Source organism: Homalodisca vitripennis, chromosome 4, assembly GCF_021130785.1.
Source record: "Homalodisca vitripennis isolate AUS2020 chromosome 4, UT_GWSS_2.1, whole genome shotgun sequence".
In the NCBI taxonomy this organism is placed as follows: domain Eukaryota; kingdom Metazoa; phylum Arthropoda; class Insecta; order Hemiptera; family Cicadellidae; genus Homalodisca; species Homalodisca vitripennis.
This window is the reverse complement of record NC_060210.1, coordinates 159,418,346-159,435,332: the sequence shown is the minus strand read 5'-3', so window position 1 is coordinate 159,435,332 and position 16,987 is coordinate 159,418,346. Positions and strand designations below refer to the sequence as shown.

Sequence of the window (16,987 nt, the reverse complement as noted above, 5' to 3'; positions counted from 1 at the left end):
GTCGACAACGTAAGGTGTTAGGACGATGATCATTACCATCACCGTCTCTCGCTTGAAGGGCGGGAACTGGGAAGTGAGACGGCAACAGTAGCTTTATTGTCAGTCCGCTGATTGCGGATGGACTCGTGTTCCGCGAAAAACATGCGCGAGTCTTCTTAGGTTAGACTTTCTGACTGCTATTATAGTTGCTATATCAAAACAAAAAAGAAAACTGAACTCTGTTAAATAGTTTGACTAGGACATATTTTCAGTTTCATTTTCATATTCGTATCATTGGGGGACGGGCGTTACAACCTTTAACATACTCTCTGTAATTGTACAGTAGCTCAACACAGACAACTTACGAGGTGGCCTCGTGAGACCAGTCTAGATCACTCAATATAGAGCCACAATGAATGTGAGATAACAGAGCTGTTTTGTGAGATTTCTCCGCATTCAGGTAAGGGTGCTTAATTCTATCTAACAGAGCCCCACGTTGGGCGTTAGTTCGAATAAAATTATCTGTTATAACTTATTTTATACAAATACAGTGTTTATAACTATCATTTTCTATGTACACTGATTTTAGTAATTTAGTCATCAGTTTTTTTGACAACAGTTGACAATTATTGTCATATGTTACTGTAAATAGTATTTATATTTTTCTATAATCATAATAGTTCAACTATAGTAGATATATTATTGTAATATGATTTACAACTAAATTTCAAATGCGCGTTTACTATGGCATTTTTAAAAGAAAAGCTCAGTGCATTTCTTGCTCAACCAGTTGAGAAAAAGCGGAGTGATCATCGTTTGAAGAAAGTTCAGTCAACCATAGACCCCCGATCATGGATTCTGGACGAAGAGCTCAAGCGGCAACAGTTCTTGAATGTTGTAAATAATGTAAGTTTTACAATTGGGATCTGTTGTACTAAGAATTTAAGAGCATACATAACATTAAGAACTATAATTAAACGTTTGTATCGTATGTGTGTTTACTTCTTGGTGAAATAGTAATTCCAAGTCTAACTACGATTACATGTAATGCTTGAACTTTATAAGTGATCCCGCGTATATGAACATTTTAGTTACACATTCATGTAGGAATGGTGTTTAATTAACCCACACAAACCCAAGTACTACTGGACTTTACAGCATCTGGCTTATTTTCTTAAAGTTCGCTGTTGTCCCTATGTTGGAAGGGTACTTTGGGATTATACCGACCACACCCAGACATGAATCGTTATTTCACATTTCGTTTCTACTGATTACTAGATTAGCGTAGAACAATATTTCGTCAATATAAAACAGGAATTGTCTTATCGCAAACCCCTCCCCATCCTCAGACAGAGGTCAAAGTCGAGCGTCTAGTAGATAACGTGATTGCAGAGTCTCGCCGCCCGTTCAGCTGGTGCATCGCTTTGTTGTACTTCCGTGTTTTACCTCTACATTTCTCCAAACACAAAAATTCAACAAAAACAAACATTTACCAAACTAAACTCTTTATTAAAAAAAACACTAAAAACTTGTTTTTATTCTTGATCACATTCCGCCACCCAAAATGCGAGTGCCTCCGGCCATCAGCGCGGGCTTTGGCAGCACCTTCGGTGCTGCCCCGCGCTGATGTCGACGAAAGAAAAACATCCCTCGAGATAGTACCTATCAGTAAAATATCAAATTCTAGAGGGGCTAATCAGAAATATAAATTGAATTGTAATGGAAAGGCAATTATGTACCGTGCAAATCACGTGATGCCGCGCGGTCTGCCGTAATCAGGATTCTCGAGAAAGATAAGATAACAGCGACAACAATAACGATCACAATACCTGGAAATGCTTGTAAGTTTGTAATTTTGTAATTGAAGAGTTGTTTTTTCGTTCTATCATGTTTGTTTCTATAAATTTCTATTTTTGTGTTCTTCATACTAGTGTGGTCGGTATAATCCCAAAGTACCGTTGGAAGTATGGGCACATATAATACAGGGTGATTCATGAAGTTCTCCCCCCACTTCTACAGCACATTGTACTAATAAAAATAATGAAAAAATGTTATATAAACATAGGTCCGAAAACGCTTCGTTAGCGAGTTACAGCTAGCGAAAGTTTTCGCCTGAATTTCCTGGGTAAAGAGTAAAATAAAAGCCATACTGAACTTTTGGAAAGGTTAATTAAGTAAGAAATATCGTGGATTCTTATGTATTTTTTACCTGATAAAGCTAATAAAATAGGTTTTCAGAACTGTACCTGTAGTAGTTTTTGAGGGATTCAGGGTTAAATGCAAAAACATTGGGGCACGAAACAATGTTTTTTTTAAGTTTGATGTACATATAACTTTTGTTAAATTGGTAATAAATACATAAAATCAACAAAACATTAATTGTAGAGAATTTAATTCTGAGAAAATTGATATAATCAAAGTCTAAAATAAAACAGAAATAAGTACCAAAAAAAATTGATTTTATTCAGTATAATACATTACTAGCTGTAAAGAAATACCGTACGGTATTTTAGTTAAAATAAAACAAACACACAAAATGTTTGTTCCTTAATGATGAGATAAATTGAGAAAACAAGATTAACTGTTAAATAAATTTGTTTGTAAATAAAAATATCATGTTTTAATTACGTTGTATTTTTTTTTAAATAAAACTTTACATCAAATGTTCGAAAATAAATGAAGCAAACATTTTTCCCATTATTGTTTACTAATCATCGAAATGCAGTTTTTTGTTTTATTAATTTCTAAGTTGGTAACGCACGAATAACAGCTGATCAACAATGGTATTCTGTACTGTTACGTTAGAACTGTATATTAGTGGTGTTTTGCAAGCTACAGCAGGAGATCGGGTTCTGTGAATCGTGTTATTAAATGCAATTTTTCTGTGAGTTATAATTCAATTGTTTATTCAGCGAAAAAATGCCTTACTTATTTACATCAGAGGAATACGCTGATATGGTTTTTATTTTGGGTTACTGTAATGGTAATGCTAGAGCTGCTGTAGAAGAATATGAACTACGTTACCCTAATAGGAGGATTTCCAGATACCAAAACAATTTCAGGAACTTTTCGTACTCTTCGGGAAACAGGATCACTACCAAGTACTAGAACCAATTATGAACGAGCTGTCCAACTTGATGATGATATTGTTATTAATAATGTTCATCGCAGTCCAGGTGTAAGTACACACGACGTATTTCTAGGTGGATAGGAGTTTCGCAGTCAACGGTGTGGAGGTCACTTAATCGAAACAAAATTTTTATCCGTTTCATAAACGAAAGGTTCAAACATCTACAGCTAGGGGATGGTCCGCTTCGCTTGGAGTTTTGCAACTTTTTGAATATTATAATCAACTCTAACAAGCGTATTTTGTTTACGGATGAGGCACAATTCACTCGGGATGGTGTCAATAACTTGCACAATGAACACTCATGGGCAGAAGAAAATTCCACATGAGGTAGTGGAACAGAACTTTCAACACCGATTTAGCGTCAATGTCTGATGTGGCCTTTTGCACAATCGGCTGATTGGACCTTTCATATTACCTGGACGCCTAAAATGCTGAGTTCTATTTGCATTTCCTTCAAGAAGAGTTGGCGCAGCTGTTAGAGAATGTTCCTTTACATCTCAGACAAAATTTGTACTTCCAGCATGACGGAGCACCTCCCCACTTTTCACGTGCCGTTTTCTGCTTACTTAAATCATCAATTTCCTGGACACTGGATTGGTCGTGGAGGGCCTCACCCTTGGCCACCAAGATCAGCAGATCTATCTCCATTGGATTATTGCATCTGGGGATGGATGAAAGACATTGTATACAAGACAAAAGTGAATTCTCGTGATGAATTAATTGCCCGTATTATGGATTCGGCTGTGCAGATACAGGGAAGTCCTGAAAAATTAAGAAACGCAACAAAAGCAATACACAAACGTGCTGCAAAATGTATTGATAATGATTGGCCTCATTTTCGAACATCTATTATAAAAAGGTGCGTACGGTTGGCCCAACCTGATTAATTTTGCTAAAACTAGTAATGTATTATACTGAATAAAATCGATTTTTTGGTACTTATTTCTGTTTTATTTTAGACTTTGATTATATCAATTTTCTCAGAATTAAATTCTCTACAATTAATGTTTGTTGATTTTATGTATTTATTACCAATTTAACAAAGTTATTGTACATCAAACTTAAAAAAAAACATTGTTTCGTGCCCCAATTTTTTGCATTTTAAACCCTGAAATCCCTCAAAAACTACTACAGGTACAGTTCTGAAACCTATTTTATTAGCTTTATCAGATAAAAATACATAAGAATCCACGATATTTCTTACTTAATTAACCTTTCCAAAAGTTCAGTATGGCTTTATTTTACTCTTTACCCAGGAATTTCAGGTGAAATCTTTCGCTAGCTGTAACTCGCTAACGAAGCGTTTTCGGACCTATGTTTATATAACATTTTTTCATTATTTTTTGCTAGTACAATGTGCTGTAGAAGTGGGGGGAGAACTTCATGAATCACCCTGTATATGTCGACAGAGTACCTAGCCTAATACATACAAACGCAAGAACTAGAGCTGTTTTGGCAAAGACCAAGTATATAGAGTCTCTGTTTTACAGCCACCAGCTACTCTCTGGAGGTTCTCTATAACCCCAATATTGAAATTATGGACACACGATTCAAATATTTTTAATGTTAACATTTTTATTATGAGAGCTAACTCAATTTCGTTGCTTTAGCGATACCTTACAAAGAAAGTTCTTATTTCAATTAATAAGGTTGCTATATCTCATTGGTTCAAGTTTAATTAAGAAAAACGATTTAATTAATTTAAAAATTTGTAAGTTAAGTTTTGGCGCATTTTATTCGTTGCAACAGCCATTAGTACAATAAATGAGCACGGTACCAAAAGTTATAAAAGACGCTGAAACAACTAAATGAAGATTTGATAGGCTGCTACTCTAGATAGGAATGTAAAATTTGAAGTTGAGGAACTTTGGGATTTACAATTCTTAATTAAATAAGATAAACCAATCACGTGGTAAATTAATTTAAAGACCTTGATCAGACAAGAAAAACATATTAGTATTTGAACATCCTAGAAAAAATCATCTTAGTAGTCATAACTTTTAGCAGTTACTCAGAAAACTACATTGCGATTGTATGGGATGATAAATAATGTTTCGGGTATTTTAAAATATCAACATACTTCCAAGATTGTTCGCTACTGTACCAATCCACAAAAACTGCATAGTTTCTAATTCTTGTATCATCGCTGTTTATTTAATTTCACTACTCCAATTTAACTTTGGTTATCAACGTTTTTCTAAGTGGAAAACTGGAAAAGCTGTTTTGTCCAAATTTCAAAGTGTTGCCAAAAAATGTGAAACTACAGTTTATTTCAAGCTATAAAACAGTTTTTGTGCACTCACATGTGTCCATAGTTCCAGTATCGGGGCAGTAGAGAACTCCAGAAAGTTGCCGGCGGAGTGTAAACTCCTCTAGGTCTTGTTATGGGTTAGAGGCTTTTCTATATCAGTAGCTATAACATGCTACTGTCTGACAATAGTTGATAAAATTGGCATCAAAGGGTTGAATCCTTCCACGCCCTTTTCATAAAGTCGATGGAAAGAATCAATCACTGTTTTAATTGAAAGATTAATTAAAAATCTATTAAATATATAACATTTCTGATATATAACATTACTGTATGTAATTGAAACAAGCTAAACCATTTGAAAATCCACACGTCTAAGTATATAATAAAGCAATGTGAGCCATACATTTGTAATGTAGAGCGTACATTTATAATGGATAGTAAGAATGCTGTCATGAGACTGTTAATACAGAATCTGGTCTATCCCCACAGACAGGGGATGGTGGTGGTGGTGGAGTGAGGGAGGAAAGAGAAGGAAGAGACGAACATCAACCAGTAAAGTCTGTAGGCCAGCGAGTTCTAGATGAGGATAACGTATTTCAGGTAACTGTATATTAATACAAAAAATAAAATGTCTTTAATGTAATTAATCTCCACTTAGTTGTTATTTAATTTGACAAAAATCTGAGGACTTGTACAATTATGTCACTACCACACGTGACTCAAACACGTTGACCTTCGTTAATCTCCTTTGATAATGCCAAAAGAGAGAATAGGATGAAAACAGTCCAGTGTTAGGACACAATTAAGTCGTAATTGGCATCCATGGTAGCTGCAGAGAAAACTTGTGGATGGTGGTCTTCAAGGGATAATCCTAATCCTCCAAAATTGCAAATGCTATCGAAATTAGCATGTCAGTGATCTGATAAAATGGTATTCTACAAATAACATAAAATTAAGGATTGGTAGGCCTTCCCAAATACCTAATTTTTTCCCTAGAACTTTGCTGTCAATTCGATTATAACTATGAACGCAGCTGGTTGGTTAAGGAATGAAACTGTCACTCGCTTTTATGAATCTCTCGGCAGATTACACCTTGTTTGGAGAAAAGGCCCCTATCTTTAAGCTTTTTAAACTCTATAAGGATTATGTGGGAGTAAGACGGTTTCAGATATTTTCTCGACATTATACAACCCCAAGGTTCAGTAATTATCTGATTTCACGCCCATAGTGCATGAAATTCTTTACATAGTATACACAGTTTTCTATAATAGTAAAAATATTGCTTTTTTGTCATAAAGCAGAGATATCCACGTGACGAAACTACTTTCATATCTGATTTTCAGGCCAGAACACCTGTGCCCTCAGTATTATTCTTCAACTCTGGAGTTTTTATTGGTTACTTATATTGTCATTAAATCATTACTTAACATTTTATTGTGTGCAGCCTTTCGAAAGCAACGCTGTTTTCATCAGACGTGTTTTAAAATTTAGTGACCATCATAGTAATATGTTTAAACTTATTAACAACTATCTTTAAGATCACATGCATTGCTATATTTTCTTATACACTGATTAATATACTTTAAAACGTGTATTTAAATTTAAAACCAGTTCGAAATAAATTGATTTACTAGATTTTCTTAATTATTAAAAGTTGCGTATAATAGATTTGATAAATGTCGTGCTAAATTATAGTTTAATCAATTAGTTAATTGATTAATTAGTTAATTAGCATAGCTGTGACACCACCATTAATTAACACAACTTTTACACAATCTGTTGCAGCTTGAAGACAAGATCAAGACATTGGAAGAAGACAAAAATTTCTTAAAAAATGTGATTGCTGATAAAGAAAATGAAATTGAGCAGCTCCTGTACAGAATTCGTGCTATGTTTGAGGTGAACTTAAAGTAAATAAAACTCAAACAGAGTTTCAATGCTTTGGTTTTATATAAAAAACCTTGTAGATGTAGAGCTGGCTGTCCATGTCCGTGTGCACAGGGTCGATTTAGTTTAATCACACTTAAACGCAAATTTATAAACTGCACTCTTCCTCCCCTATTAAAAACATTACTTCTAAAAGGTAGTGTATATTCTACATCTTAATTCAGGATTTAATTAATAATACATGCTAATTTCAGTCTGCATGAAGATTTAGGGAAGGAGATGTATATTGACAGGGAACTTTTCTTTGTAAACTTTGTTTTTGAGAAATTTCTAATGTTAGGATTCGTTATCTAAAATGTCTCCTTTGTCTGCCATTTTATAATTAATATGTTTATCTCACTTAAATTATTCGTCTATATAAAGTCATGTAAACACCAAGATACTCTACAGTCTACAATCCCTTAGCAATAAAATAGCTAAGGCTTCTGAAAATATCTCACAAAATTAGTGTTCTTGACTTCGCTCTCGGAAAGTCTAATAATGTGTGAATAATTATTTATATAAAATTGGTTCAAGGCTGAATCAAATGGAATATTTGTCCAACAAGTTTTATTTTCACTCCGATATTATGGATTCTGTCCAATGGCCTCTAAAGTTGTGAAAGTTCCCATTGCAGTAAACACATGTTATTAATTGCCAGAGCTTGTTAAAATGTAATCAACTGATCTTTGTAAACATTTTAACGTGATAGATAACACAATCATATGTTTATTTAATTTAAGAACCATTTTACATTTCTTTACTTTATAGCTTGAAAGCATAGATCTAGGATATAAGTTACAACACTTATTTTAACCTTTTCTGAAATCACTGTTGCTCACAGAGGTTATCCAGATAATAAACTTGAAGTTTTAGTACAAATACATTTTTTACTCTCAATTTTAACAAATATCAAGTATGCAGTTCGTGATTGGTAGTTTAATGAAGATATCAAAGGGAAAATTACTATCTCACTATTAATTTTAAAGACTGTTATAAAACCCACCAAAGTTTTTTTTTAGAAGTGGGATTATTAGAACTATGTATATATATTTTCTTGATCAGGACAACAACGCAACTCAACTAATTTCCTTTGGACAATACCATTGTAGTGTAAACTGCACGGTGAACAAGATTGATTGTTAAGTGTTGTAAGTAATAACTTAAATCAATATAAAAGTCAAGATGTTCCGTCTCAGTTACTACATCAATCAGACTAAACATTTACTGAAACAGTGGTTTATAACATTTTTCTTATAACAGTGGTTTATTAACATTTTCCCAATACAAGACAATACTGTTATAATGTAAAACGCAGAGAGAACAACATTGATTTTTAAATGTTGTAAGTAATACATTAATCAATATAAAAGTAAAGTTTTTCTGTCTCAGTTACTACATTGATCGGACTAAACATTTACTTCAATCAATGGTTTTGTAACATTTGCCCAAGTCAAAATTCCCTGAATATCAGAAACTTCGTTTTGCCGAATAGTTAATTAAAACAGCTCCACTATAATTGATGTATGAGTGTTGAAATTCGACACATGTGCAAAAAACAGTTTATGTATTTACAGTATATACATTTTAAATCTTTAAAGGTACCACATTTTAATACTTTAAGATCTACACGCACTGATTTACAAACAGAAATTCTGTTTACATTGAGTATTTATTACTATCTTGTATAATCATTAGAATCGTATCTATAGGGAAACATCCAGGTTAGAAGAATATCAGCAGGTAGATTGATCTTATACTCGGACCTCATAGCACGAAATCCCGTCGTGTAAAATATAATTTTGTGGGAAAGAGTGATTCTTAAAGTATGTGAATGTATGTGCTAAAGGTTTTAATTTTTTAAACATACTACGATTCTTTATAATAATCAAATTGGGAGATATCTGGACTCAGTAATAGCTCACTGACAAGCCGAACCAACCATCTAAGAACTGTGAATAAGACCTGCTCACGATAAGGTATGTAAATCCCTGTTGTATTCAGTAAGTAGATTTTGGGACTTAAAATACATAAAAATTAATAACAAGACTTGCACATTAGTATTAAAGTTGAACAGTTTTTCTAGCAATTATATCATTATTCTACTGGCTCACAAATCCACAATGCAATAGTAAAATATATTGTCTTACTCAAACAAGAGTAAATGGGGAATTAAACTATAAATAAAATCGTCTTACGGTGATGCAATCGATTTTTGGCTGGGGAATCCATTAACTGTTTTATAGTTTGTAGAGATAGCTTCACAGGCTACATACTGCGATTCCATTCAGTATCGTATAAAAGCCATGCTATATATCTGCTGTTTTAATGTACTGATAGTAATATTCTGGTGTATTTGTGTTTCAGTATTCTTCAAACTAAAACGCACAAATAAATTTATAAATAAACCTAAGATGGTATCTTTCTGAATGTGACGTGGAAATATTATACATTTTCCTTATAACATTAGATCACATTTTTAATTGTATCCAGCACACTTGCTCTGTTTACAAATATAGTAAAGATCTTTCTGGATAAGTGTAATTCTTAGTAAATATTGAATCGAATCCATACAAGTAACATAATATGTTATTGTCTTGCCTTGAACACCAACCACTGAGTTCGATGGTGAATCTGGAGCAAGCCTCACTTGTATAATGTGTTTTCATTTGGATCCCAAAAATAATTATGTCAAAATCAGGAAATTTTCTATATAAAATAATGTATTTAATGCCACACAGATTACTCTACCATTCAGTTTTGAAGTGTGCTGTTATATTGTACGAGCATATTAGCAAGAAAATAATGTGCAATACAGTTCTCTTATTAATAAAACGTGTACACTACGATTGTAATTTGTTTTGTTATACATGTATCAAGTGGATCTTCATATATTGTGCATGTAAGTAAGTAATTAATATAATTTATTTACAATATGATTACATCGTGTTGTTTCTAAATGATGACTACTGTGAGAACTGAACAGAATATAGTCAACCAGGGTGATGTAACTAAATAACTAATATATATATATATATATATATATATATATATATATATATATATATATATATATATACACAATATCTATCATATCCTATCTATCATTAATCTATCTATCCTTATTAACAATATCTAACACCTAACTCTATAAAACCTTTAACCATTTTAACTTAGACAATAATTAAATATTAGAGCTTTTTAAATCTAAATTGTATTATAAAGAAAGTAGATGCTTTGTAAACATTCCACAGATATAAAGACTTATTCTTCTGTCTTAGCTTATTATGCAGTAGTTTATTCACTAATTTATTACTATTACTAATTATTTGGGGTACAAGCAGATATTTGTTTAAGATTGAAGAAAATTTGTGTCAGTCAATAAATGTCTTGCTGCAAAGGATTGAAACATGATTGGCAACTTTTAATAACAATAATTATCTAAGCATATTTTAACTTTTAGCAAATATGCATATTAAAATAGCATATTTTAACAGTTTGGTAGGAATGTCCTTACTTGTATGTGAAACAACATACTACAAAAAATCAAAAAGTAAATAAAGTTTTGCAAAAGATCTCCTTAACAAAAGATTATTAGTATCTGTTGTAGAGATAGTTTCTCTTAGATCCTATACTGAGGATAAAATTTTAATTTAAAAAAGAAGAAAACTTGCTTTACTTCTCAACCAAAACAGTTATATATTTTAATATAACACATGTAAACTGATAGTAAAGGTTGGATATTTCAAACTTATGTGTATTTCAGTTTTTAATCAGATTCATTGTGAGTTGAAACCTAGGTGAAGATTATAGGAGGAATATTTTTACCTTTATAAAGACACTTGAATCTTACACTGTTAAACCTTTTGACATACATTCAGGAATGCAGGTTCTGCGATGTAATTGTATCTGGAAATAAGCGATTACTACAATCGATTACCTTTTATGTCAAAAGAAACACTTAAACTGCTCTGAATGTAATAAGATATTTTCGAGAATATTATAAAAATTAACTTTGAGTTGACATCTATTATCCGTAACTAAATCCCTTATGCATGGATAAAATGTTCTTATAGAAGAATTCTTTCCAAAATTAAAAACTGTTAAGGACTCTTTAAAGAACAGTATGAAATAAGAATGCCTCAATCACGCATAATCAGTATTTATACTGAATAATCATGATTGCAACATAGGACTTTACCAAAGTCTGCTGTTAACATTTTAAGTAGTTTTAACATTTACTGTCTATTTTTAATAAGTATCTTATGTTTGAGATTTGTTTTGTTTCAAGTCAACTTATAGTTAACTACAAATAGGTTTCAAACACAAAGACTTAATGATAGTTGTAATAATGACCCACAAACCACACTTCTCATTGCTTTCTTATTTCGTTTCGGTACTTTATAAGTAATAACGTAATAAATAATATTATACATAACCTTAATCATGTTACTATTATTAATTGTTACTGATATTATTCTTAATTAACTACTGATAATTTAAAAAGATGATTATTATTACAGTAATTTCTATTAGATACTTTGTTACATTGCGTTTTGTAAACATATAATAGCTCAAAATCATGTCTGTGAACAGATTTAATAGATGAAAATTGAAATAGAGGGGTTTCTAATCTCTTGGGCTCTCGCCCCCTATAATGACTTTTTCCTTTTAATTCCCAACCCAACGGAAGGACCTCACTGTCACGAGTCACTAGGGTCCTCAGGTACTATACATCTGACCCAGTCAGCAACTGCATCATGTTTCATGGGCTAGCAGTAAATGGACAATGAATAACAATATTATCAGCTATTGCATTCAAAGTATTCACTAAGCCAACATATGTATACAAACCAAAGGTATGGATTTGACGATTTTGAACACATTTCAATGTCACTACTAATGCTATAACAATGTAGGAGTATGCCACACCGAGTGATGCATACCGAGGCTTCGCTGAGGTTGTATGGAAGATTTCAAGTCTATATTATATTATTAAATCATGATACGCCTGGATATATTCCAAATGGATTGAGATATAAATGTATAACCTTCAATATACTACTTATTAAAATAATTTTTAGATTATAAAACATTCCCCCCCTTTTCAAAGAGGGGTAGAAGTGGGTAACTTTAAATTTTAAAATTGCAACCTCTATCTGTGACATGTCATTTTAAAGTTCTATTCAGTATTTATAGAACCACATAATAGAAAAATAGAAACACAATTACGTGAAGTCAACTTTTCTACAACGTTCCTAACAAAAGTTATGTTTATACAATTTTCTGTAAGCGTTGTATACAAAACGTATGAGATGTGCTATTAATTAAAGTGTATCTTCTCTTAAATCGCGGTCAGAATAGTGTGCCATACTTATTTTATAGAAATCTAAAATATATAGCTGACTAATATAAACTAAAATAAACTATTACTTTTACGGATTACAGAAACAAAATCAAATTACTAGCAGTTCCAAGAATAAAAAAAATGTACGGTTGGTTATGTGTTAATGCAAAACATATGCATAGACATACGGTAACTAATAGGCACCAAAAGAGATCAAATACATAGAATTATTATATTGATGAATATTGATTTTTCTTTTTGGACATTTCATCAGTACTAACAATAATATACAATTTCTCAAGTATAGAGAGCATGTATGATACAGATAATTAATTTTTACATTACTATGTAATGCAAATTAAAATCTTTCACGCTTGAAATAAAGTGGTGAATAATATTATAATTTACTAGTGGAACCAATAGACGTTGTCCTGTACACATGTCTTTAGTTCAAAAATTTTCAAACTTTTTTGAATAAACTGTAACAATCTGGGCCGTTGTAATAAAAACTTTTATTAAAAAGGTATTACAATATCTAAACGTCATTACATGTACATTTATCACAATTTGACCAATCGACAGTGTGTGAGTATGTATATACTATGAGTGAATTGAAATGTAGAGTTGTGTTAAATAAAAACAAATTTATTTTAATTAAAAGTGAAAAAGTTGAAATTCAAACTATTTAATAACGGGTATATTATATCAATTAACAAAGACTTAATTTATCTTAATGCCATTGGATGTACAATATTTTTGGTTAATCCTTTAGGAGTATACACAAACAAATTCGATGGTTTTCCAACCCTGGAACATGCAACAAATAATTGGCCATGAGAAAAGCACGGATTTTCTAAATCTAACCAAGAAACTGTCATTGTGACATCTATGAATAGTCATAGCAAATGCCAACGTTTGAATGGTATAAACGGATCTGAAGGAATCATTTAAAAATTAATTTCAAAACTTTACAGCATCGTTGACAACTTCATCAGGATCAGCAACAGTGTCAATTAATTTGAATGTAATTTCATTACCAGGCTATGATTGTTGTATTTTAAAATTGATTGTATTGTGTACCATTGACTTTTCTCAAATATTCTAAGGATGTCAGTCTAGGAACGTTAACCAATCACAAACACAGAAAAAAGCATTTGCGTTGCTTAGGATAAACTTTACATAATTGGAATAAAGTATTTGTCATAAGTATGTCGGTGAATCCTGGGACTGGAATGTTTTGTTTCCATCGTTCCCAACTTTTTGATTGTTTATTCCATGTAAAAAATTTAGGAGTATCAGTATAGATTAATGTCTGCAAATTGACCAACAACATCTTGTCGATTACAAAGGTTGAAAAATTCAGTAAGAGTTGTTTTTGAAGCTGTTAAAGCTTGTTGTAGTGCAATCTGTTCTGTAAAATAAACATGCAGTCCATTTACAAGAGGCACAGTCAAATGTACAACAGTAGAATCTCTTTCATGTACAGGAAATGTAAAAATGGGCCAAACAACTTTGTTACTATTTAAGTATCGGCTCATTTGATAACATGCTATTTAATCGTTTACATTTTGAACAGCAAATATAGCTTATCTCTGCCCTTATGGACGTACTTACAAATATACTCAATATTGGTGTTAGTATCAGTTTCACATGGTTTTGGAAAACTTTTAGTACATTTTCTATGATCCATACATGATGAAATCATGTTTAGAGTACTACATGGGCCATGGATCATATTAGTAGTAACAAATGTCAAACAATTCTTGATCAACATTCAGATGCGGAATTTCTGCTGAAAAAATTTTGTCAATATCTTCTGGGCATACTACTAACTCAATCAACATATGCACATGAGGTAAAACTCGTTTTTGCCATTCAACAGAGTAGAGCCAACATCGTGTTTCACCAAGGACAGAGTGATGTGTAATCAAATTTATCAGATTTTAATGTTAATTTGAACACACATGCTGTTATATCATGGCAATGTATAGACAATACAATGGAATGTTGGGAATGTTGTTCAATCTGACAACAGCAAATTTGTAATTTCATCTCATTCTTGGTTTACACGTAAATGTACATAATAAAAAGATCTGGTTGGCCGTATGCATGTACGTAAGTCATACCGTCTCAAATATATTCTTGCATATGACATGGACTACCAATGTATTATGAAGGAAGAGTATATGCGGTAGCGATGTTGTTGATGTCATTCATTGCACGTTATTGATTATGGTGTCACTCATTGAATGTATACCTCAGAATAAAGTTATGGTTACTTACTATGAAGTATCCACACTTTTAACTAACACTGTATATAAAGATTACACATATCCACAAGCTTATAAAATGTTATTTTAAACATGATTTGAATAGGAACAGCTTTGGTATCTAGCAAGTAAAGTAATTTATTATGATTTAGTATACATTTCTTTATATACCTTTTTGTTTGATACAGTGTAATTAGTCTATTTTGGAAACTGCTTTAATTTTTGTCACTAAGAAAACAAATCAACAAACATGTATTGGGGTTTTTGTTCTGTTTTATACATTTTGGTTCATCAAACAACTAATACCTCTCAACTGTGACATGTTTGGCACGCCTGGCTTGTGCAAGCATATTTTTAAAGTGGTTGTGCTCGCTTATGCATTGACGAATTTTGTTGAAATAAGCACCATTGGAATTCTAATGAAATTGCTCAAATAGTTGGTATCAAGTAAATGTTTTAAAACTATACTGGTTTGTTTTTTTTATTTGACTTTTTAAATTTCCAACAGGCAACATTTTGTTAATATTAAAGCAAACAACACAATTATTTTTAAAAATGTCCTCTTATCTATTCAAACCTACATGCAAACTTTGGTTTCTTTAGCTTAACCCTTGATTATAAGAGCTTAACTAATTCTAGAGACCATAGTTTTTTGAAAAAATACAAAATGGTAGCTAGCGCTAAACGACACATTCTGAACCTATGTTTAAGACATTTTTTGTTTGAAATTATGAATACTGTCATCCACAAAAGTTTGTGGCACCCTTTTGTGAACACCCTGTTTATATGCAAAGCATGAGCATACTATGTGACTCCTTTACTTCTTCCACAGACTATTATATCACGTTTATCAATTCATCTCATAATTCGTGGTTGTTTGCTACTGTGGTAGTAAATAGTTCTTTTTACGCTTTACTTAAGGATGAATATATGATGTAGAGAGTTTGATTGAGAGTATTTTGTAGGTATTATAACAGCTGATATAAAGTAAATCTGTTTTAATTTTAGATTGAACCAGTTGAAGGTAGTCCAAATGAAATAACTATACTGCAATCTCAGTTCAATGAACTACTGCAACAGTTTAATAGAAAAGATGAAGAGTTGAAAAAAACAAAGGATTTGCTGAAAAACACTGAAAAAATGTTGAGAGACTTGCAAGCATTAATTGAAAGTACAGGGGATGATCCAGAAAAGCAAAAAGCTCAGTTAGATAAGGTGATGAAAGACCTTCAAGGTGGTATGCAGGATGACATAGAAACACTGGAGAGTCAAGTGAAAATACTTGAAGAAAAATTAAAAAATGCAAATGCTGAAATTGAAGAGCTTAAAACAGATCTTGCATCTGCTAATAAACAAATTGAAGCTTTAGCCAGTGGAGATGATAATGAATTAAATAAAATAATTATTGGATTACGAAATGAGCTGAATAATGCCAAAGCTGCAAAGGACGCAGAAAATAAAGCTCTTAAGGATATAATAGCTGAAAAAGACAATGAACTTAAAAATATTATTGCATTAAAAGGTGGCCAAGACGTAATGGTGGGATATATCCCAGGTACCACAGATAAAATAACTGATAAACCAGATGATGTGCAACCAGTTATTTTAAGTACTGGTTCACCTGAGATTGATCACTTAAAGAGTTTACTATCTCAAAAAAACAGAGAGATTAGTGAACTAAAGAATGAATTAGATAATGAAAAAACACAAAACAGTGCCTTGAAAGACCAATTGAAATTATTAGCTGACAGAGATGAAAGTGGCTTAGCAAATACAATTGTTTCTTTAACAAATGAGCTAGAAAATTTAAAAAGAAAACAGTTAGAAGAAAGAGAAGCACCTAAAACTGTAACAACTGGAAGATTTACAGAGCCCTTCCGATGACAAAATTGATGACAGATTAAAAATTCTCGAAGGTATGTTAAATAGTGAAAAAGAGTTTAATGAAAAACTTAAAAAGGAATTACAAAATGAAAGAGACAAGGTAGAACATTTACTCTCTGCAGATGACAGTGAGTTAAAAAAATTGTTGGCAGATGCAGAGAGAGAAAATGTTACATTAAAAACAGAGAAAGAAAATGACA

The 16,987-nt window shown here is 31.9% G+C and overlaps 1 protein-coding gene across 1 annotated transcript; it reads left to right on the top strand.

The window, feature by feature from the left end:
• Positions 1-473: 473 nt before the first annotated feature.
• LOC124360439 (cingulin-like) lies at positions 474-16,916 on the top strand. Its single transcript, XM_046814076.1, has 4 exons — positions 474-885; positions 5,850-5,960; positions 7,146-7,259; positions 15,912-16,916. Exons 1-4 carry the CDS (start codon positions 724-726, stop codon positions 16,785-16,787), a joined length of 1,263 nt encoding a protein of 420 aa, XP_046670032.1. The 5' UTR covers positions 474-723; the 3' UTR covers positions 16,788-16,916.
• The last annotated feature ends 71 nt before the right edge of the window (positions 16,917-16,987 follow it).